Raw genomic sequence first — 23,627 nt, forward strand, 5'->3', positions numbered from 1 at the left:
TGGAAACTAAATTTTCAATTCAAAATTTGGATTATGTTCAACAGGAATTCAGTTCTCAGGAAATAGATAGGTTATGTGAACTCACTACCTGATAAATCATTGGAGTGTAAATCTTAAAATTTCTATGTTAAATAGTTCAAGTTTACTGAAGTTCTTGTCTAAAATCTGGGCTGCAGCCATCTAAAATCAGAGCTGGAGGTGCAGCAAAAGTTAGTTAGCACATTGAGATAGCATAGATAACTGATGTTCATCACCAGTGACACACAAGATGTGAGGCAGCTCCAAGCTCGAGTTGACTCATGCAGACAGGTGCTCAGAAACGGTTGGTCTGGTTTTAAATGGCCATTGACATGCATCCCAGGCAAGACTTGGGTTTCCTCTCCTAGTGCAGCATAAAACTTTGTCACCATTCTGCCACTGCAGCCACTGAGTCCCTTGAACAGTCACTGAGTAGTAACAGCATTTATTACTCTCTTCTAAGTGATGACCTAGTTGGAAAATTCACATATAGGAAAAGGGTCTGGAATTGAAGACCTACACTGTGAGACCCACCAGGAAATGGTGTATCTGCAGTGGCTGAGTCAGTTTCCAATGACCTGGACCACATTTCCAAGGACTAAATTGTCCTATTAAAAACCAAGAGTAGACTGCTGAGATTGAATCTGAACTCCACCCTGCAAAGCATGGGACTGATTACAGTCCCAGTCCTCAGAGTTGCCATGAGATTTCCATCCCCTCTGACTTTATGGATTGAAGAAAACTTGGCACCTCTATCAGTCTCTGCTAAACCTTTCCAGAGTGTGTGCCGCTTCAGATGGAGAGATCGTTCATTCTTAAATATTTAGTGGGGAAAGGAGCAACTTGGTACTTTATTGATTTATTGACATTAGAATCAGACAAAAAACCACCACTCAGTCCTTCCTATAGAAACTTCCTATCAGTTAAGGCTGCCCATACTCAGTAGTACTTTGCTCAAAAGGCAGCTGCAGAACTGGAGGCCTAGAAAAATTCTTCAGGTCCAGTTTCCAAGGAAACCCTTGAGAAGGAAGATGTGTCAGTCTTCAATGAAAAGCATGGATTGGTATGTCTGAAAAATATAAATCCCTAATCTAATCCCAGGATGCAATCCTTCAGGAATAGGCTACTTCAGCATGGGTCCGCTTCAGGGTCATAAGTCCTGCCAGCAAACCTGCTCCAGCATGGGCTGCTCTCTCCAGGGGGCCACAGGTCTGCCCTGTGCAGACTTCCCACAGGATCACAGCATCCTTTGGGCATCCCCCTGCTCTGGTGTGAGTCTCCTCTAGGGGCTGCAGGTGAATCTCTGCTCCATTGTGGACCTCCATGGACTGCAGGGGCACAGCTGCCTCACCATGCTCTGCACCAGGGGTTTCAGGGGAATTCAGCTCCAGTGCCTGGAGCACCCTTGCCCCTCCTTCTGCACTGACCCTGGTGTCTGCATAGTTCTTTCTCTCACATATTCACACTCCTCTCTTCTCTGGCTGCAATTCACTTCTCTGCAGTAACTTTTTCCCGCTTCTTATATCTGTTATCCCAGAGGCAATACCAGCAGCCCTGATGGGCTCAGCCTTGGTCAGTGGCAGGTCCGACTTGGAACTGGCTGGCATTGTCTCTATCAATCATGGGGGAAGCTTCTGGCAGCTCCTCACAGAAAACATCCCTGTAGTCACTCCCTTCCCCCCTCCCCAAACCTTGCCAAACAAACTGAATACAATATCCCACCAAGAGCGACTGGAACTTGGCTTGGCTACGGACTCCTGGATATCAATCAAGATCAACCAAATTGTCCCCATCACTGCGAATGATTTCCATATGTAGATATTTTTCTCCAACAGATTAGCAGGAGCCTTGCCCCTGCAAGGCAATTTCAGCATGATTTCTCTGTACTTCATTGCCCTCTGTAGTTTGAAAGAGCTGTCAGCACAGCTTTCTTGAATTGAGGTTTTCTCCAGTCTTCCAGTCCTCTGCTATCTGAAAGTAAAACCATCATCATCTGTGGCAGAAAACGTTCCAGTGTGTTAGCAGGTTCAAGAAGCTTTGAGTTCCTTTCACTGGTCTGGGGCCAGATCCCTCCCACCAAAGCAAATTAAACAGCACCTGGGAAGAAAGACAGGAAGCCCTCGGGAGCGTAGGAACTGTTCATGCTCCATTGCTTGATGGGAGGGTGCTCAGCTAAAAATGCAGAGAAATGGATTTCTGCAGGAACATCTTTCAGCAGGGAAAAGACTGAGTTGTATTTGCAAGCAGTATATTTCAATACAAACCCCATCTAACCACAAGATGGTAGGGGAGCTACAGTCTTTCTGGTTTTGTACTGCTCCCTGTATTTTATCCTTACAGCAGGAAGCAAAAACCCCTGAGGAGTTTTAGAGGGATTTGTGGCATTTGATATTTGATCATTTCTCCCCTTAGGCTGGAGAGTCTGCCTGAGTTGCTTATACTGGAGTGGTGAGGACAGATTGATCTGTGGTGCCCCTTGGTTTTCTTGCACTTGCCAAGTTAATATTTTCTGGATCAAAGTACTATCTGGATAGTTCTGTTTATTGCATTTCTTCTTCATCTTACATACAGGAAGCATTAAAAATTAAACACTCAGCAAAACTTTACAAATGCATTCTTTAGGCCTTTTTTTCTGACATTTTTATAAAGAATATTTAGTTAAATACTTAATCTTTTTTATTACCCACATGAACATAACACGTTCAGCAAGCTGCATTTTTATTACATTCTCTAGCTTGCAGTCACATATAAATACAATTAAGAAATATTTTGCAACCCACAGCTCTGAAAATAAAATCTGTCACTGAGTAATAATGTAGACAGGCAAAAATAGACCATTTGTTTAATGTGCTCAACAGCTCAGTTCTATTGCCTTGTGAATATTGAAAATCAGAAATTTAGAGATTAAAGAACATGTCTTCCCTAAGTTACCAAGCTGTAAGATTGTTGTTGTTTGTCAGCTATTTGGTAAGAACAAGTTTTGCTCTATCATTTTGATTTCTGGTATTGCTATAGTTTGTTGCAAATGCAACCTTCTGCTGGTGGTGAGCTATTCTGTACTCAATAACCTCAATAACCTCTCATTTAATCACCAAAAATCTGATTTCCATATGAAATTAAAATGGCAATATAAAAGTATTCAGGGATTTAAACAGTTATCTAAAGATATTTTAGAAGATCTGGGATAGTCAAGAATGTCCGAGGTGTCTCCACAGGCCTGACAAATAGCACTCAGGACTCTAGGAGAGCCAGGGGCAAGATGGGACCTCCTCCTGGGGCAGCAGCTGGAAAGCAGGTGGGTCTCCATAGGGCACCAACTCCAGTTTAGATACTTGAATAGCTCTGAGGTCTCTGAAGGGCTTTTTTCCCAGAGGAACTGTCTCTCTGGGGAAGAGCTAGCTGGTGATGCTTACCTTGATCCGACAGTATCTTTTATCACTCATCACACCCATTTGAAGTTCAGTTTTTCATTGGCTGAAGAGAACCCCCCTCTCTTCCTGACTCCTGCCTTCAATTTCAGTGTTGGTAAAAGTCTAACCACAGCCGGCTGGTGGCCAAGTGACTGTGCCAGGGGGATTTCAGGATGGGACACACTTCCTGCTCCATGATTTCAGTGCCTGTTGGCTTTAGCCTAACCTACTAGTCTGTTGTGGAATTGACAATGGTCTTGACATAGAGAGTATCAGCTCTTAACTTACTGGAGCAACGACTGGAATTGAGACTGTTTGCAGTGGCACAATGGCAAAGTGGTGGGGACTGGGAATCATTGAGAGTAACTGTGGTAGAGCTGCTTCCTCAGGAGAGCAGCACTAAGTGCCCTTGCACTTCTTTTCCTTGCAAGTGCAGGGTCTGTTTAGCACTCACACTCACTCAGCCTGTGAGCTGTCTCAAAAGTTCCTTAAGGCCACCACAGCTGTTGTAAATGTGATCCAGTCTCCAGCAACAAAAAGCTTCATATCTGAGCTGCTACTTAGATTATATTGGTTATACTTATTGGATAGTGTATTCTCATTTCAAAAGGAAATAGTGCTATAGATTCTAAGAAAAGAAACCAAACAAACCTGAAACTGGTTTTTACAGTTAACAGTGCTAATAAAAGTGAAACTTTGATCCAGTAAGAGTGTAGCTTGACCTGATATAAAGTTGTATCTGAAGTGCAAATCCAGTGACTACAATGCAGCAACAATCTCCTGGATAGACTTGGGCAGGACTTTTGAACAGCCAATGGAAAACATTTCTTTCTTCCACAGATGAAAGCCAGAAAGTGCTTTGGCTACAGCAGTTAACACACACTTTTTCAAAGTGATGACCTCTGAGTGCACACTACTCCTGTAAATACTGAGGTACAGTTCTTCTTTTGGAGACAAAAGCACTGCAGGCTTCCATGGAAAGAAATGGCAGACAACGCAGGAAAAGAGGGATGGGACACTGCAAATTTTCTCCTTTTCAGACTCCGTAGAAGTCTGATTGTTTGCTTTGGAGGGACTTTCTTCCCTCCTTTGCAGCTCTTTTATGAAAGACACCTAATGATCTATCTGTGACAGCAGGGGACCAGACTCAGTGAACTAGCAAAATGCATTTGAGCAGTAGTTATCAAAACTGGTTTATTTAAGACAGGTTTCCACCCAGGATTTACATACACAAAACAGAAACATTAATTTTAGGATGACAACAAGACAATTTTTCAGTGGAGCTACTAAGTTCTTGAAAAGCCTCCAAGTATTTTGGGGGAAAAAAAACCCTAACTGCTTTTTACACGTTGTTTGCAAAAACATAGAAAGGGAGGTGTGTGGTGTGCAACAGCAAGATGCTGGATTCAGTGACCAACACAGTATGGCTAATTATCTGCTTCTGTGAAATAATTAATCTTTCTGCTTTGCTCAAAAAACCCCAAAGCTAAGCAAAGTCAGTGCAGCCTTATTATTACTTGAAAATTTCTTGAATAGTCTAAAAATAGGAGCCAGTAAAGTAAAAGAGAAGATTATAGGAGCTGAGAGAGTAACACAAGGCTTGAAATTTAGTTACTGATGGTGCATTTATGGTAATTATGTAAATCACTGAACTCTTGAGGGTTGATACCTATTATAAACCAGAATACTTAGATTTTTTTTTTTAATTGCGTATTTGAGTAACAGTAACAGTAGCATTTATGTAAATTATATCTCAAAACAAATTAACTGGGAAGAAAGGTAAGGATATGTTGACAATAATGTTCCACAACTAACATTCTGTTTGATCAAAAATGAAGTTTCAAATTGTTTTTTGTTTTCACAAAAACTGTGTTAAATTAGCTGGCACCTATTTTTACGTGCGGTCAGAATTTATTAACATTTTTCACAGAATCTAGTCTTGTTCTCTATGAAATCACACTTTTTACAAGTGCACCTTTCACAGAATTAATGCAATGAATAGCTGCTGCACAAGAATAACAAGTATTTCTCAGTTTATCCTGAGTACTAATTTTCATGCACTGGCTTTGAAAATAGTTCATTTGTTCCTTTAGATTTATCGCTAATTTTTTTTTTCATGTCAATCAAAAATCACAGAATCATTAAGGTTTAGAATCAATCAAATTGGAAAAAATCCTTAAATTCATCAAGTCCAACCATTAACCTCCTGACACTGCCAAATCCACTACTAAACCATGTCCCCAGGTGCCACATCTACATATCTTTTAAATACCTCCAAGGATGATGACTCCACCACTTCCCTGAGAAGCCTGTTCCAGTCAGTAACTGAATTGACTGTCTCTCAGCTGAAGAGAGGAATGCTGGTGATAATGCTAAATATATCACCAGTTCCACCAGTTCTGCTACAAGGCAGAGAGGAACCTACAAATAAAAGCTATTTTCATCTGGGGACATTCTTAAATTATGTTTTGGAATTTTTATTTTCATTTAATTTTAAGATTGTGACTATTAGTGCAAGTCAAAACAAACTAAGATAAATTCAAAAAGCTGCAAGCAATTAATTCTGAGCAGTCATGCAAGGACTTTCCAGAGATTCACACTTTTCCTCTTCTAGCTCCTTATCAGAGTAATGAAAACTCTTGGGAACTTCTTTGATCTTTTTTGTGGAATATTTATACCTATTGGGTCAGGAAGAGACAATGCTTAAATTTTTGCCAGTAGCAGAGAAGATGTGTTTAGTCAGAAATAAAGATAAAACAAAATGAAAACCCCCTTAATTTAGTATTCATACCTCTAAATAGAAATTACTTCCCAGCAGAAAAATAAACATTTAACTAGCCATTCTCCTCTTGATACCTATCAAAACCACCAGCAGCTTTGATGTTTTATATGTATTGTTGCAACCTTCTCCCTGGAGCAATGGCATTACACATTTCCCTGCTACCTGCTAAAATCAAACACATCCAAAACAGTTTATTGTCTCTAAGCTATGTGATGCACCTAATAGCAGTTAAATAGGAGTTATTTTTTATCCATGCATGGATTCTGTGCATACTATTATTGCAATGCCAGTGTATTACTCCTTCAGTGGTCCCAGTACAGGAGAGTGATAGACTGTTCTGACACTATTACAAATGTGTGATGGTATTCTTTCTAATCAGCCATGGCTGCCTATTTTATTTCATTGCTGTTACATCAGCACTGCAGACGGTTAGTAGAAATTGTCACTGTTCCAATTCTCTAGGTAGAATTTAAACACATAATTTATGCTAAATGTAATACTTGGATAAAACTGTAAAACTTGTTCCATATTGGAAGTTGAATCTAATAATTGGGCACATCCTGCCTTTGATCGCTCTTAAGGTGAGGATTTTGTAAAGGTTAAATTTGTGTGGAGTCAGTACACTGAGCATGTCTCCATATGGCTTCTGGTGAAATTATGATTTTATTCTGATGCTGTTTTGATTTCTTCCAAAGTCTAAAGAATTAGATCTTAAGGATTTCATTTTAGTGAAGTTATTCTGACTAATTTTATATCCTCAATTTAAAGTTGTAACACAGGGCATTGTCCCACTAATTTGGGATCTGAACATACAGGGCAGGAGACATTCCATGATAAAGGGAAATTTAAATCGATTATTCCTTACTGAGTTCTACTCAGTGATAAATGTTTTTCAGTTGACTTGAAGGTATTTTCTGTAAAAAGAAGCATAAATATTTTTATGAAATTATGTTTAATATGACATATAAATAGGAAACAGAAAATTGCTAAGTAATACATCAGTAAGAAGTGTCCCACTCCTTCTGCATCTCAAGGAGCTGCTATTCTGATAAATGGAGCAGCATGGTCAAGTCACCCAGGGAAGAGGGATGAGGCTGGCACCAGAGACTGAGAGGATCAAGAGTTGCTGAACCTGTGGTAACCTTGTGATGGAGACTGCACTAGGAGATTCCTAAACCCTGCCTCCTCTGCCTTTATTAAAGGAGAACCTCTTCTGCACTTTTTAAGATAGCCTTTAGACACCTTTAAAGACCACAGTGACCTTTTCCACAGTGAAATCACTAATTATGTGTATTTTCAGTTATATTAAATGAAATGCAAATCTTTGCTGCTCACAAAGGTCACAGTTGCCTCTTGATGAGGAAGATGTGGAAAATTACCCTCATTTATTCACAATCAGTAAAACTAACAAGCAGAACAATATGTTAACACAGACTTATTTCATCTGGACTGCCCAAACTGTGGTGCAGTGTAATGTGTACGCTAATGAACAGTAACTTACAGCTGATGAAATTCAAGAAATGGGCCATTCTTCTAGTTTATGTACAGACACCATCCATTACTGATTGATGGCATGATACACTGACAATACAAATGCTGGGCATGCCAGTCAAGCTGATTCTGTCATAATATAAACTTAATAAATTGATACAGGAGTGTTTTACCAGTGTGCCTTTAGTAAAATGCAAAATAAGGTACTTTTCGAAGGAAATACCATGGTGAAACAATACCAAAGCATGGCTACTAATTCCTCAGTGCTGAGAGCTGGGCTTGAGGTATAAATTGAATTGTAATGCACAATCTTTTTTCCTCCATGACTTAAATTATAATTATTCAGATCATTTGTATATGCTGAATACCTTCTTCCATGATCTTTGAAGAACTTTAGAAGGACAGGTAGGATTAGTTATCTTTCACTAGGCAGGAGTTGAAGCTGCTCAACATTGCTGTGAGCTCAGAATTGCTGGACTCAGCAATTTTTTAAAGGAAAGAGTAATAATTCTTAATTATTTGCTCAACTACGTGCATTAAGAGAGTTAAGTAATTGCACATAGAATAGTTGTAAGCACTAATATTTGGGTAAAATATCCATAAGGAAAGATCTCTGATAACTCTAGACTCCCACAGATTATGTTAGCATCCTGCCTACCTTTCCCATCTTTACAAAAGTAGCTCTGTATATTCTGATAATGTAACTCCAAGACATATCTAAATATCACAAGGATCTTTTCTGTAGAGAAGCCTTTAAATATAGAAGTTATGGGACAGAAATATAAAGAAAAAAAGACTAAATCCCAGTGCAATGCACAAACTTGGAGTAGTTCTAATGAAAAAATCTTACTTTCAGATGCAGGAAAGCTTTTCTAGGTAACTTCTTTTCTGAAGGAGTTGGACAGCAGCAGCCTCAGACAGCAGCAAGTATTACACATAAAGCTAATGTTTATATGATCCCCCTATCTGTGAGAGCCCACCTGAAGAGTTTTCAAAATGAAACAATGTTGATGTACATTTAAGTTGTAATTCAGCATGCCTGTATCAGATTTACCATGTGTATCAGCAGGAAGCTATATGGAGATATCTGCAATATTTTCTTTCTGGATGCTCAGAATTTTAAAACACAATTCAAAAACTTACAAGAAATGGTCAGTTCTGCAATGATTTGTTTACTTATTTCCAAGAGCAATGTCAAAATCTGAAAAAAAAATGAAAATATACCATGATTTTTTACTGAAGGGTTTCATTTACCTGTCCATGCTGCACAGATTCATACATGTTGTTCTAACATGCTAGAGAATAAAAATTTTTGGTAGTGAAATGATCTCTGTCAGGTCCACTGAAGTTTTAAATAAATTACACTGGAGACAGTTTAGAAGAAGAATAAAAAATCAGCTTTCCTGTTGACAAAAAGATTAAATAATCATAAAAAGGTTGCCATAAACATTATTTATAGACTGGTGTGAGTCCCTCAGGTACGCAGACAATCTCTCATGAGCATCTATTTTTAAATTGTATCAATGAAAAATTTTTTGTTGGAAAGTGACTCACAGCTGATTAATCTGAAGATAGAAGAAGTAAATGTAGAAGACACGAAGCTTCTGGCTACGTAAGTAACTTCTGATGATTCATGAGTGGTTTAACACCTGAAATTTCTGTAGCAGAAGTCTTCTAACAAGACTCAATAACATATATTGTGAAAAGATTCCGCTTATTTAAGAGCAAAATGCTTTTAAAGCTATTATCTGACAATCTTTCATTTTACATTCAAATTTCGAAACATCTTGTATTTGTGGTCTGATTGCAAACACATACATGGAGAAATTCTAAGAGAAGTCTAGAAATCAGAAAGGTATTTCAGCAGCAATTCACATTGGAAAGAACATGGAAGAGCTTAAAAATGCCAAAACTACTCACATGGGTTCTCAGATAGTGTAGGAGGCAATGCCATTGAAGTGACAGGTCTTTTTTAAAGCTTGGACATAGGGGACTATCATCCCTCTTCAGGTGTGGAGATTAAAGAAATCTTTCATTGAAGGCACCTTATATTTATGAAACTATTTCAGATGGAATTGTACCCAAACGTTTTCAAGATCAGCTGAGTGAGGAGCCAACAAATTCATTGTTTAAGAGATGTAAATCTGTTTTCTTTCTCTGTTCCTGATGTGACCTCAACACAGTAAGCAGAGGCTCTAGGGGTCTGCTCTATCCTCCCTATTACATTTATTAATGAGAAGACAAGAAAGAAGGTGTTTATATTATTGTAAAGGTCACCCCCTCACAAAGCATTACCTACTGCAGAACCACTGAATCACAGAATCACATAATGGGTGTGGAAGGGACCACAGTGGGTTTTTTGCAGATCTGGCCTTGCCAGAAACATCAAATTTGACTCCAGCCATGGAAATATGATTTATTTGGCCAGGGAGACAACAGGCATAAAAATTTATTCCTGAAATTATCTACACAAAAAAAGCATAAATATTTTTGGATACATACAATACATTGGGAATGTCATTATTCAAAGAACCACTACAGATTGCTAAGTATAGGTGCAAACTTTTATAATAACCAAACTTCTAGCTCAAATAACATTTAGATGCATTTCATGAAATTGTGAAATAGACAGAAATATGGTTTCAAAAATAATTGAACAAATTAAAGGAACAAAAATCAGTAAGAGATCAGTAAGACTGTTAAATTCAGAAGGCAACCTCTCTTGCACAAACATCCCTCCAGCCAACTGCTAGTGGGGTTTTTCAGGGAAGTATCCTGAGCATGTGCCCTGCTCAAAGACTATTCCCATAATCACTGTCTGAGACAGGCCAGTGGGCTTGATAAACATCTTTTCACAAGAGTGCATCTGAATTAAAACTTTAAATTCAATTCTGCAGCTGTCAATCTTATTTTGGCTTTTCCACACTTCAGAAGTAATGTGGTGCTGCCATCAACTGGACTTAAAGATGTAAAGAAAAGGGTCTTTTTGAGTAGAAACTGTGTTGTGTCAGTGTGTACTTGGGAGTTGTGTCTACACCTGGAAATTCAGAGGTCTTTTTGTCCATAAACAAAGGTTTCTTGTGTGGTTTACATGTGTAAACATGGAGACATCCAACCTGCTTCCTTTCTGAACGAAGTCTGAGCCTTCCCTTGCGTATTTCTAACCTAGTAAGCAAAGCCTGACATTTTGGGGTTTTTTTTCATGTAATTCTTAGGACTATCAGGAAGCTTCCAATTTGGAGCAGTTTGTGACTCGCTTTCTTTTGAAGGAGACACTGAACCAGTTGCAATCCCTCCAGAGCTCCCTGGAATGTGCCATGGAAACCACAGAGGAGCAGACCCGGCAGGAGAGGTGAGCAAACCCCTCTTCAGATGCAGGGAAGGGAGTGAGGAGTGAGGTCACTGAGAACCTCCAAGACCACTTTACATTTCACCCAGAAATCTGATATAGGGAATAACAGGAGAAATAAGGCTACACTTTTTATTCCATATAGGAACCCACTAATAGGAATTTTCCTGAAATTTAATGCATATGATCCTGTGGTGGGCTGTATGTAGGACAATCATTTTGGTACACACTAGGCTCTGCTGACTTCCTTTTAAATCCCTGGAGAGTTTAATATCAAATGTAGAAACCAGACCACTGCAATATAAAGAGCTCTGAAATTACTATAATGACTGTCTGTTTTGTTTGGTTTTTCCAGCTTTATGGTTTTGTTTTCATTCCTGGTTGCACAATGGTCTTCATGTTAAAAGAAGAAATAGCCAGGCTTTTATTTGTCACAGCTTCTTCCTAGAATATTGGGCCATAGTCTTGGTTAACAGCTAGCTCTATAAACTCTCAGTCACCTGGGTAGCCTTTATCCATCCAAGGGGTTTAGCTGAATTTAGTACAATGATCTCAGTGATGAGGATTTGTAGATTCAAGGATCAAAATATTTTTGAAAAGTAACTTGTCTATATGTATTTTTTTTCCTCAGTATGCTATTGTTAAAGATTATAGGGTAAGCAAAATACAAACTGTTGTGTTTCATGGACAAAGAAGATCTTAAGACCTTTCTGTTGGAAATGCCATTTTCTTGTTTTTCTGTTGGAAATGTCATTTTCTTGTTTGTTTTGCTGTTGGGTTTGAGATCTCTGAAGTACAGGAGTAATACCCTGTGGTTTTGTGCCAGCACCTTGACTGTAGGAATCAAGCAGGTTTTGAAAGTCTGAGGGTGCACCGACCATGCACAGTATTTTTGTACCTCTTGACAGTTCCTTTGCAGTCATGCTACGAAACTCCTGTGAATGAAGAAACTGTGAATGAAGAATGGTTACTTAGGTCGGATCACAACCATATCATGGACACTGATCTTGAGATTTGTCTCCCTAAAAGATTTACGTTTTTGCCAGCTTAAGCCTCTTCTTTTTTTCTATTAACTTCTTTAATGACCTAACCAAATGTTCTGGTTTGGTCAAATTTAGAAATATATCCTCTGAGAGAAGGCACAACCACCGCCCACCCCCCTTACCCCCCCACCAGGTTTGGGAAAAATAAATTTTCCTCGAAGGAAATTGAAAGATATAAAAACTATTTATTTAACAAACACACGGGAAAAGAATAATAATGCTAAATAATAAAATCTCTCTCTGTGGAGAAAAAGCCTGGGAAAGTGTTAGAGTCCTCCCTTTGGTCTCCTCAGAGCTGGGGCTTGGCCCAGAGCCCGGCCCTCTGTACCCAGTGGAAAGTTCTCCTGATGTGCTCTGATATTGAAGCAGTCCTGTAGAAAAGGGAGAAAATCCGAAATTCCCATGAAGGAAAAAAGTTCAACTCTCAGTCTGTCTCTGGAGAAAAAGAAACTGAAAAACTGCCCAAAATCTGACTGGAAAAAAAAACCTGCAAGCTGGGTGCTTCCTCACTCCCCTGCTGCATCTGGAAAAAAAAGTCGCTATCTCTGTGTGACCTTGAACAAGCTGCAAACTGCTTTGAATAAGTTTTGCTCAGTTTTTCCTTCCTCCTCTCAGGCTCAGTTTAAAGGCATAGAAAGGCACCAGAATTAATTTCTGGGCATAGGGCAGCGATATGGGATACACATCATAAAGTCACCCCAAGACACCAAATAAGAGTGAAAATCCAGAAAATAATTCAGTGCTCTCAATAGGTATTTCTTTTTTATTGAATTCAAAAGGGAACATAGAAGCACATTTTTTGAGAACAGAGAGAGAAGAGCTCTCCTACATATTTTTCCTTAAGAAGTCTCCTGTGTTTCTGTGCAGAAAAGATCCAACAAAACCAGAAGTGCTCTCAATTCAGTGGCCAGGAAAACGCTTAGCTCGAAGGCTTCAGAGGAACAACAGCCTGTCATCAAATAATCCTCATTCTAGCACAGGTATGGTATTTCACATTTTAAAGATATTTAAAATGTGCTTACACTCATGCACAGAAAAAGATGCACATGTCTTACTCACAAAAATTTAATTTTAACATCTAACTAAATCAGATACTTTACTGGCAGAAGACAATTTCAATTTAATACAGAAGATGTTAACTCAAAACTGAGGAAACTGAGGAAAATCAATGCATACCCATAGATCTGAAATTATAAAATATAAAAACATAATTGTAGGCCAAACTGTGTATTTTGTATTGGTCCAACACTTTTTAGGCAATCTTTATTGCCTGCAGATTTGAATGAAAAGGTGAAGGCTATAACTTATATACAACCCTGAGTCTCTGCCATGACTCACATCCCAGCTGAGGGGAATAAATAAGAAACAGAAAGAGAAAATACAAAACCTGAAAGAAAAGAATATTTCATTTAAGATAACACAAAAAAAGTCTGAAGCAGAATTGTGCTTTGGAAAATGATAGAAAATTATTTGCTTTGGTAAATGGGATTCTTTGGAAGGAGTGACATTAAGCATGAGGCTGCAGTGAAGACATCTCCATGCTTAGTGCTGTGTCCCAGAATCAAGGCATGAAGATGACTGAAATAACAAAACGTGATGGGTCTAGCTTACTTCTTGACTAGTCACTTCTTGCAGCCACGTGCTGACCTCTTCCTTTTAAACCCTCTCCTGAGGACCTTTCTGTCACTCACATTCATGACTCACTCCCTTTCATTCACCAAATGATGCTGCTCATTGAGAGCAGTGATGCAGGATGATGGTCAGTCTCTTGTGAGTTGATGTTGTTCCTAACAAGGAAGGTCACAGAGCCTTGTAGCTGCACTCCTAATTCAGAAGGAACCCAAGCAAATGCAAGCTCTACCAAATCCATTCACTGCATTGGTGTAATCTCAAAGAGCTAACATTTACTTCCACAGCTCTACTAATAGCTGACAGCTGTCCACTTTCCTGCACAAGATTTGTGTTTGTCTTGGCACTTGGTCTTCCTGCTTACCCCCTGCTGCCCACATACATAGTAACACTGTGGTGTGTGTATGCACTCGAGGCTCAGGCCAGCATTTCTTCAGCCTGTGTACTTGTTCAGGTATAACCACACCCTGCCTCCTCTAGAGATCACAGCTGTGGAATGTTCTCAGCATTAGGATTTCTTTGTTTGGTCAAAACACATGCAAGTGCCACAAGAACTCTCAGCTGGAAAATGAGCAGGTTAATGAATGTGCATAACAAGAGCATTTATTGAAAAATCTCCAGTTTCTGATAAACAACCCTTCTCTCTCCTTTGAGCTATCACTTATGTACACATTTACATGGTGGGTGATGTCAGGAACTGCTTTATTAGTGCACGTTTTTTTCCTAGAGTATTGTGCTTTTCATTTGGCAGACAATTTTCAGGACACTTTAGCAAAGCAAAACTTTCCAGAGACTTTAGAGGGACTCACAGAATCACAGAACATCCTGAGTTGGAAGGCACTCATAAGGATCATCAAAGTCCAGCTCCTGGCCCTGTACAGCACCGTTCCCAAGACTTACACCATGTGCCTGAGAGCATTGTCCAAATGCTTCTTGAAATCCTGGTGCTGTGACCACTTCCCTGGGGAGCCTGTTTCAGTGCCCAACCACCCTCCAGGTGAAGAATTTTTTCCTAATATCCAACTTAATCCTCCCCTGACACAGCTTGATGCCATTCCCTTGGGTCCTGTCACTCGTCACTCTCACTGGAGAGAAGAGACGAATTCCTGTCCCTCCTCTTCCCCTTGATGCCTTAAGAGGCCTCCTAGACACAGAGACTAGACAGGAGTAAGGGAATAAAAGTAGGTATTTATTTGAAAGGCCTTCAAAGGTACCCCCTGGGGGCCAGAGGCTATTGCCAAGATAGATAACAGGTCAGGAGTTCTTCACACTTTTATAGGTTTGGTTCATTTGCATATCAGGGTTAATTCTCCAATTAAAGCTTTAGTTTAATGATGTAATTCCCCTCAGCTTGCCCCCCTTTAGAGGCTCTTTGGTTTATACTTTTTGGGCCTAGGACGGTCTGGGTGTCCTTGAAGAGCAGGACCAGAGAGGCTTTATTATGTCTACCTAGCATGAGAGAGCAGAAGTTAACAGGCTACAGGAAACTTCAGAATTACACACTAAGAAGTACAGGATTTGAAAAATATAAAAGTTAAAACCTAAGGCATCACCCTCACGAGGAAGTTGCAGACTACAATGAGGTCTCCCCTCAGTTTCCTCTTCTCCAGGCTGAACAAACCAAGTGACCTCAGCCACTCCTCATACGGCTTCCCCTCAAGGCCCTTCACCATCTTCATAGCCCAGATGCTTGTGCCTTTCTAGTGATGTCTTATCCTTGGTCCTAAAATTAAGAGCCAGACGTGGTTAAGGGATAAAGGGTTTTTACCTTGGGATTTAATAAGAATCCTTATGGTGCAACAATTCATCAAGATGGAATGCACACACACGGTGGATTGCGTGTACAATTTTATAGACCTTGTGAATTAGCATATATAACAGAGATGCCCCCCAGTGAGAGGCTTGAATGGAGTGACATCTCACTATGCTAAATTATTCCCCCCCAGATGGGCCTAATTCTAGTTTACAGGATATCTTCTAGAGGGGCCTTAGTTTCTTAAGATAGCGTAAGGCTTTCCAGCCTCCAACTGTGAGGCCTTTAGGATGTTTGGTCTTCTGCTCTAGAAGAATACCGGGACTATGCTAAGATGTCAGACCTAAAGAATTACAAGTATGCATGCTAAGGGTACTGAGAATACATAAAAGGTATATAAAAAGAAAAGGCAAAAAATCATCATGGCATCACTGGAACACGATCTTCTAGCTCCACCCTTGCTATATGACATCAGATCAGGTTGGATGGGGCCTGAGCAATCTGATCTAGTGGAAGGTTCCCTGCCCATGGCAGGGGAGTTGAAACTAGATAATCTTTATGGTCCCTTCCAACCCAAACCATTCTAAGATTCTATGATCTGGTCACTACACAGGCAGGAATATACCTGCAGTAGAGATGAAGATTTTTCTTCGGTTATCAGTATGATTTCAAAAGCACTGGCATTAATCTAGAATGTAGTTTTCATTCTGTATGAATTTCTATTGTATCTTAAACAGAAGGAAAATCATTCATAGAGTCAGATCATGCTTTCCTTTAGTTTCACCTAAATGAACATTGAACTAGTTGCAGCACAATCTTTGAGAAGCAAAATAAATTGCATGCTAAACCTTTTTTTAATATAAAATACAGGATTACACTATGGATGAGCAATTTAGTAACATTTTATAAATGTTTATCATTTATCTTTTCCAAAGGTTGGATTGAGGAAGACAGCCAGTGGGTGATCCAGATAAACAGACTCCAGAAGCTAATTGATAGACTGGAAAAGAAGGTGTGTGGGCTTTTTCACGTGTTTCTTCTTTCACTTTCAGTAAAGCAATCCTTAAAACACAAATGTTTTCAATGCCCCAGCTGCAACATTACCTAAGAGAGCTAACACTCATTAAATTACTACATTTTTCTTCCACCTTCCTTTTTCCTATTCATGACATGGCTTTTCCATGCTTCCTTTCCCTCTCCCATCACCACAGATTAAACTTTTCATAAAGACATGAAGAGTTGCATTGTTCTATGACTGGAGGATGTTAATGTATTTAATTATGCTTGTTCAGGGGAACATGCTACAACCTTCCCCTTTTAGCATCTGATATTTTCCTCTTCCTCTCCAAACATTCCCGTGAAAGCTTGACAGAAAGTTTTGTTTCCTCCTTTCCCATCAGAGAATACTCATTTATAAAGATTAAACCACTTTCCTTGTCAGTACAGTTCAATCAAAATCTGATGCAAATCCTGCCTGGGAGCTGGCTGTACCACCTCCCAGAACCCAGAAACCACCCGTGGTTTCCACACCAAAGCAGAGCCCTCCAGGAGTCTGACATATGACCCATCTGATGCAACAATGCCAGGGCTTCCCAGTACTTGTAAAATCCTGAGCCACATCTGTCAGTACAGAAAATATCTATTCCTCTTAATTGTTATTGAGACCTGATTGCTACCCTGGTGTTCAAAAGTTGTCTTATAATCTGTGTGTGATGACTTCGTTTTTTTTGGAGAAGAAAGAACAGGAGGGGAAAAAGCAAGGTTATAAATTCCTGGGCTGTTCTCTGCATTAAGTTTCCCTATTGAAGGACAGACAGACAATTTCAGGTAGGCGCTAAGGGAGTGGCTGAATTCAGTGGATTTTGTGACCCAGGGTATTTCTTCCTCCTTGTCTACTAGAGGTGAGGTTTTAGGCTGAAGTGCTCTCAGACTCAGGAGTAGCTCCCATCCCAGTGCAGCTGATGTTGTTCCTCCCCACAGGTCAGTGCTCACCAGCAGCGAGACTGTACCTGTACTCCAAAGACACTGGCATGGGTCTCTTCACCAGCACTCACAGGGACATGAAACAGCCTGATCCCGTTCTTTCTTTCTAGCTGATTGGGATATTCCCCCATGAATATTATCATCTAGTATTTGTGGCTGGACCCATACCCTTTACCCAGGCACTGGCTCAAACCTTGGCTCATGGCAGAAAAATGTCTTCTGTTACTCCACCACTAGTCCAGCTTGAGTTCAGTAGCAAGTTACACATATAGAAAATAGTCAAGTAAGGGATTTAACAAAAAAAAACCAAACCAATAAATGGTGGTGACTTGGCACAGCGGTCAGCAAGAGAAGCATACTGACCTTTCCCTGCTGTTGCTCCCTCCCAAATGAAAAAACTGCCCTTAATTACTTTTCCCGTTTGGTCTCAGTTTGGTATTTCTGTTATCTCAGCTTTATTACTGATTAGCTGCGTATGGTCACGTGACCCCAGCACGATTGGCTTTGCTCCAAAAGGAGCCCAGTATTCCCTTAGGTTATCCCTGCAGCCTGACAGTCTCTTGCATCTCACTTCTCCTTCACCAGCTGTGAAATTCAGCCATTCCTTGTGGCACTGTCCATGACTTCTGTCAGCTTCTTACTCTGTTCCTTGCCATGCTCTGCAGCTCTTCATGCTCTGCTCGGTCCAGCAAGCTCTGGCCAGGGAATACCCATGAGCCTCTATCCACCTGCTTCCTCCCAGAGGTCATTTCTTCATGGGAAAGGCAATTACACAGCAGTTGCCACATTAATGACATTTTAGTAGCAGATTGATTTTTTCTAAATAGATATAAATTGGATTTTGAAATGTCAAAGTCTATCACAAATGATTAGTCTGGCTTTACTCCCCACCCTGCTTTGGAAACAGCAGCTCACTGTCCTGCCACAGTTGCCACCTGACATGGACTGATGTCAAAAGAAAACATTTAAAAGAATGTTACTTAAAAAAGAAATATACCTGGCATACAGCAATAATGCAGTGTAAATGTTACAGAAAGCAGCCAAACATTTTGTGGTAAATAAACTAACAACAAGGATGTTATAAAATGATCAAATCTTCTACAGATAAACAACAGAGAACCTCAGCCTGAAAAGTGCCAAAGGGATACAGTGGCAGGGCATATACCTCCCATAATTACCTCCTTGTCAATATAAAACTTGATTAATAAACCATAGCAATTAGATAAGTCCAATTTTTCCAGTAGGCAACCTATTTATATCCACCTTTGCCTAACTTTGCAGCTGCTTGATTTTGTATCTCACAGCCACATCTGACTGTGAGAGGCATTAAATACCAGCTGCCTTTCAGCAGCTACGAACAGCCCCTCTTTCTGACTTTGCCCTGAAACAGATTAGAAAGGATTGCATAATCATGCTAAAGGGAAATTTCCAGAATCCACCCCTTCTCAGCTGAGGTGGGGTAGGATTGCAGAGGCATTTTAAAGCCCCAGCTCTGAGCTGCATAAGTTTTTATTTCCAGGCTGCACGGTACTGGGCTGGCAGCACTTCTGTTCTGCACACCAGGCTACTTCCATCAGGCTCAAAAGCCAAGCCACCCAGTGCAGGAGCCCTCTTTCCTCACAGATGGGGACCATGTGCCAGTGCTCACATGCTCCAAGGCCACACAGGCTGGCTGTGCAGACTCACCCCATCTGTGCAGGCACGCTCTGCCTAATGACATAACACTACTGAAGAACTACTAGAGATTATTTTTAACTCCTAGAGGGGGCTAGCAAGTTATGAGTCAGTGTTCCTACTGGAATACTACCTGGTGAAGGGTAGGTTTAGCGTTGTCTAAGTCTTCTGCTGTGTTCTGTCAAAGGGAAATTTGACCATGAATCAGTCCTGTAATTTGTCTATTTTCACTCAAATTCTAAATTTACATATACTGGCAAAGAAAAGAATTATTCTCTTGTTACCTGTAGAGAAACTTTGCAGTACAACTTGAGTCATTACTTTCCTCTCTTTTTCCGTATGTTTCCCAAGAAAAAAATAGCAGGGAAAGTATAGAACTACAGGAATACACATTTTTCCCTCAGTTTTTTTATCTGAAGTGTCTGCACTGACCATAAAGCTGGCTGCCTTTCCCTTCATACACACCTTTCATGCCTTTCTATCCACATTCTGCAGAAGATGTACAACTACACAGCAGTTTCTGAATACTTCACTCCTGCCTTGCTCTGCCACCTGCTGCTGGTGGAGGTCCTCTGTTCATTTGAACTCTACCTGCACATCTCTTGCTGGCTTTTCAGCGAGTACAGCATCTGTGCTGGCAGAACAGCTGCTACCTGAGGTTAATCAATCCCTACCCATGCTGGGAGCGGAAGAAAATTTTTCTCTTTGCTACACAAGAGCTGTGTTCAGTGAGAAGCGAAGCACCACTAACAAAGAGTGTGTTTTGCTTCAGCTGCTTGTTGCAAATCAATCTGCTTTTCTTTTCAGGCATATGGGTGTTTTTCAGAATATCATAATGACACTGGGTTAGGAAGTACTGCATGTGCCTGGAGAGTAAAGAATAATTTTTTGCGCTCTGCTGGTTGGTGTTTGAGTGAATCACTGATTCCTGATGTGCACATCCAGTTTGTGTACCAGGTGTACTCACAGACACATCTCTTTGCTGCTGCCCAGCCTGTCCTCACAGCAAGGGCAGCAGTTCAGAAACCTGACTTGGACCATCATGCACATCTCTTTCAGTGCTAGAAAACAGCCCCCTGCAACCATAGAGTCCCTGTAGGGGAATTTCTTCTGTGTAAAGTTTTATGATTGCACAATAGTGGCTGATAGCTCATTTCAAATTACCCTTCTTGCTCTCCACAGTCTGTGTGACAATTTGAGAGGATGTCTGTCTTTTCTCAATTAAATCCAACATACATTTGGGAACAAGCAGATTTGTTAAAATGAAAAATCACCTGCCAAGCACTATAAATAAAACTTTACAAGTCAGCCTGGGCTGGAATTAACCACTGAGGCATGCAAGATCTTGTAAGCAACATTTCTGTTTGACTTAGAACTAATAAAGAAGGGATTTAACTTCTTGAGGTAGAGCAGAATCTAGTTATTGGAATAGTTTGTTAAAAATGTAAGAGCAGAACACAGCTGTAGTATTGACTCCTACAATTTCTATTTTCTTTTTAATTGCCTCACAGGATCTAAAGCTTGAGCCACTTGAAGAGGAAGTTTTGGAAGAAAATGCAAGATCTGTAAGTACTTTTCAAGATAATGATTTTGACATTGGATTTGAAACACTAGGCATTGAGACCGCACCTGGTCTCTTCTGTTAAAAAATAATTTTAAAAATCTTTATCCTCACTTTTTCCAGTAATCACAGTTAGCAGAATACACTGTGCAAAAGGCAACAGAACAAAACTTAGAATATGTGGGCAAAACTTTTATACTAATTTTTTGCATTGCTTTCAAAGGATAGAGTGAGCCAAAACTTTAACACACGTAAGGAGAAAAATGTGTCATTAATAAGATTTATCCAATGTTTATGGGGTGGTGGCTTCTCTGCTCCAAATGCTGCATGCATACTTTAAACCCTTGTTTTACAGCCTCCTTCCCTCCAAAAACTGCTGTAGGAAATCTTATGAGGAAAAATGAAAGAGTATCTAGTGCTAACCAGTAATCAACATTACAACCTACAAAACCAAAACTGTGACCAGAAATAAACTTACTGTTAAACAAGTTTATGTCCCAAGACTGATACACTAGCATTCCTAAATTCACGGCTTTGAACCTAAAAAATGCAAATCAAATGCAAGTGAAAAGATTATTTCATAACAGGAGTTGCATTAGATTTTTTTAAAATGAGATTATGCATTATTGCTACACAGACTGCTTATAATCCATGATATAACAGTATTCATAATCAAAGCAGAAACAAGTCAAAAACCTGTATAAGACATTAAGTTGTACTCATTAAGAAGAACATAGTGTTCCTTTAAATATTCCATTAGTGAAGTTGACAAGCTTCAGTAGATGAATCAATAAATTAACTATTTGAAAGAGCTAAATGATAATTATATTAATTCAGGATAAATAGGTCTTCTGTACTACTGACTGTTTCCATAGTCCTGTTTAAAAAGACTTTTCATTTCCTGCAGAATTGTGGAGGGAAGACCCCCTCTCTATCCATCACTTAACATGGGCTATCTTAGGCCTCTCACTCACCTGAGGTTCAGGGCTCTAAAAGGTAAAAAACTATGAAAGCACCTCAATTAAAGCAACAATGCATCCAGTGCAGATTGTGGGGATATGCTCTTATCCCAAACCTCACACCTGCTGGCATACATTCATCCAAGAAAACTCACTGACTTTATTACTGAACATCTTAAAGATCAGCCTTTGTTTTGCCCTCTTCTGAAAAGACTCTCATCCCGAGTTTGGACAACTCTTCTTCTCTGAAGTGGACACTCATGCCTAGACATAAAAACCATGCTTTCTAACAATGCATTTCTAATTCTCCACTCCAGACAGGGACTTCAAACTTCAAGGGAACTTTTGTGCGTTTTCTTTGATGATTGTGGTTTGTATTGTTTCATGATAGACTTTTCTAAGTTTAAAGTACAAGGAATTCAGAGGAAGATATGGCAGTAATAGTGTAATGGTTTTGTATCAGCACATAATGATCGTTCAGCATCAAATGTCTGTGATAGAAGAAAAAGTGGAGGAATTCCGTCTTGCCCTGAAGCAGTATGTGGAATCTGCTTCTGCTCAAGGTGGCTGCTTGCAGTAAGTACAATGTTATTGTCCCTGGGCTGAAGGAAGGAATGCAGTCTTTTTTCTTTAATAAGATAATAATAATAATTCTTGGATTATTTATGAAGAGAACCTATAACTCCTTTCTTGGTGGGTTATGTGTGTGTGTAAGAGCTTTTCAAAGACAGCTAGAACTAGAAAGAGATGTCAGAATGTGCAGATTTTAGGTACTATCACAAAATGACAGTACAGGCTATCCCAAAGATGCTAAACAATCTTTTCAGGCTTGTTAGCTCTGCAGGTCATCAAGTCATGACTTCTGGAAGCTCCTAGGCTGAGACTCTTTGTTGGAAAACTCATTTGCCATCCTTCATTTGTGCTCACCTGGCAATGGAGCAACTTATCAACTTGTTTGCCAGTTGTCTGCTTGGAAGCTTTCAGAATCTTCCCTTTAGGCTGTCATTGTAGCATTTTAATTCATAAGAAAGAATTGGAAAAATTAAAAAGCAAATTTGTCAATGAAACTGTGTTTCTACTTTGCTCCTTTTAGAATTAAATAAAACATTAGAGCTGGGTTAAGAATAAATTTTAGCGGCTTACCACTGTACTTAATTTCTGAATTTAACATAGTGGAGAGATCTACTATCATACATCCTACAGACCATTATGAAAAACATATTTGTGTAATGATATTGCAAATATCATTGATATTTGTAATGATTTTGCATAATACTGCATCTTTCTTTATATTCAAGGGCTTCAAAGACTGCCTATCACATCTCTAATTTATGAGTCTTGTTACTATGAGATTATCACATTTAGGATTTTATCAGTAGTGTTCACATAGACCAGAAAAATTAAGTTAAGCTGGAAGAAGAGTGATCTTTCTGCAGTGGTAAAGGCAGACTGATGAGGAAAATAAAATTTTCTTGTTGGCCAAGAGATGGGAAAAAAACCCCATGAGAAGCCCTCCCAGCCCCCTCCCAGAAATGAACATCCAGCAAAACACTGTAGTGACTGCAGACTTGTCAGGGAAGAGAGATTACATGACTTCAGAATGCAACTCAACAAATGGTGGCACAAAGTTCCTTTCTCGCCCAAGTTTACAGGCGTTTGGTAAGTCTGTAATGCCACCTAACGGATGGGTTTTGCTGTAGCTATAATTGACAGTGACTTGTTTATTCCAACAGCTTTTGGTATTTTTGCTATTTTACCGTGCACTTTCACATACAGCAGGAGAAAACCAATAAATCATAAAACATTCCTGACCACATTATGAAGCATAAGCTGAGACCAGTTTTCAAGCACATCCTTAGTGAGATCAGCAATCTCACATGTGGGCACACTGACAAATCTGTATATATACTTTCTGTGCCATTTATTGAAACACCAATTTGAGTACCCAAGTGCATAAGTGCCCTACATGCTATAA

At 39.7% G+C, this 23,627-nt stretch overlaps 1 protein-coding gene across 3 annotated transcripts in view; it reads left to right on the plus strand.

Annotated features, from left to right (window-relative positions):
• NECAB1 (N-terminal EF-hand calcium binding protein 1) overlaps positions 1-23,627 on the plus strand; it is a 57,810-nt gene that overhangs the window by 29,260 nt on the left and 4,923 nt on the right. For all 3 annotated transcript variants that reach the window (XM_010404996.3, XM_010405000.3, XM_010404999.2), the window contains 5 exons: positions 10,917-11,053; positions 12,961-13,073; positions 16,411-16,487; positions 20,644-20,697; positions 22,116-22,228. In XM_010404996.3, the coding sequence (XP_010403298.1) occupies positions 10,917-11,053; positions 12,961-13,073; positions 16,411-16,487; positions 20,644-20,697; positions 22,116-22,228 (494 nt within the window). The remainder of the gene's footprint in view (positions 1-10,916; positions 11,054-12,960; positions 13,074-16,410; positions 16,488-20,643; positions 20,698-22,115; positions 22,229-23,627) is intronic.

The sequence above is a fragment of the Corvus cornix genome, chromosome 2 (assembly GCF_000738735.6).
Source record: "Corvus cornix cornix isolate S_Up_H32 chromosome 2, ASM73873v5, whole genome shotgun sequence".
NCBI classification, from domain to species: Eukaryota; Metazoa; Chordata; class Aves; order Passeriformes; family Corvidae; genus Corvus; species Corvus cornix.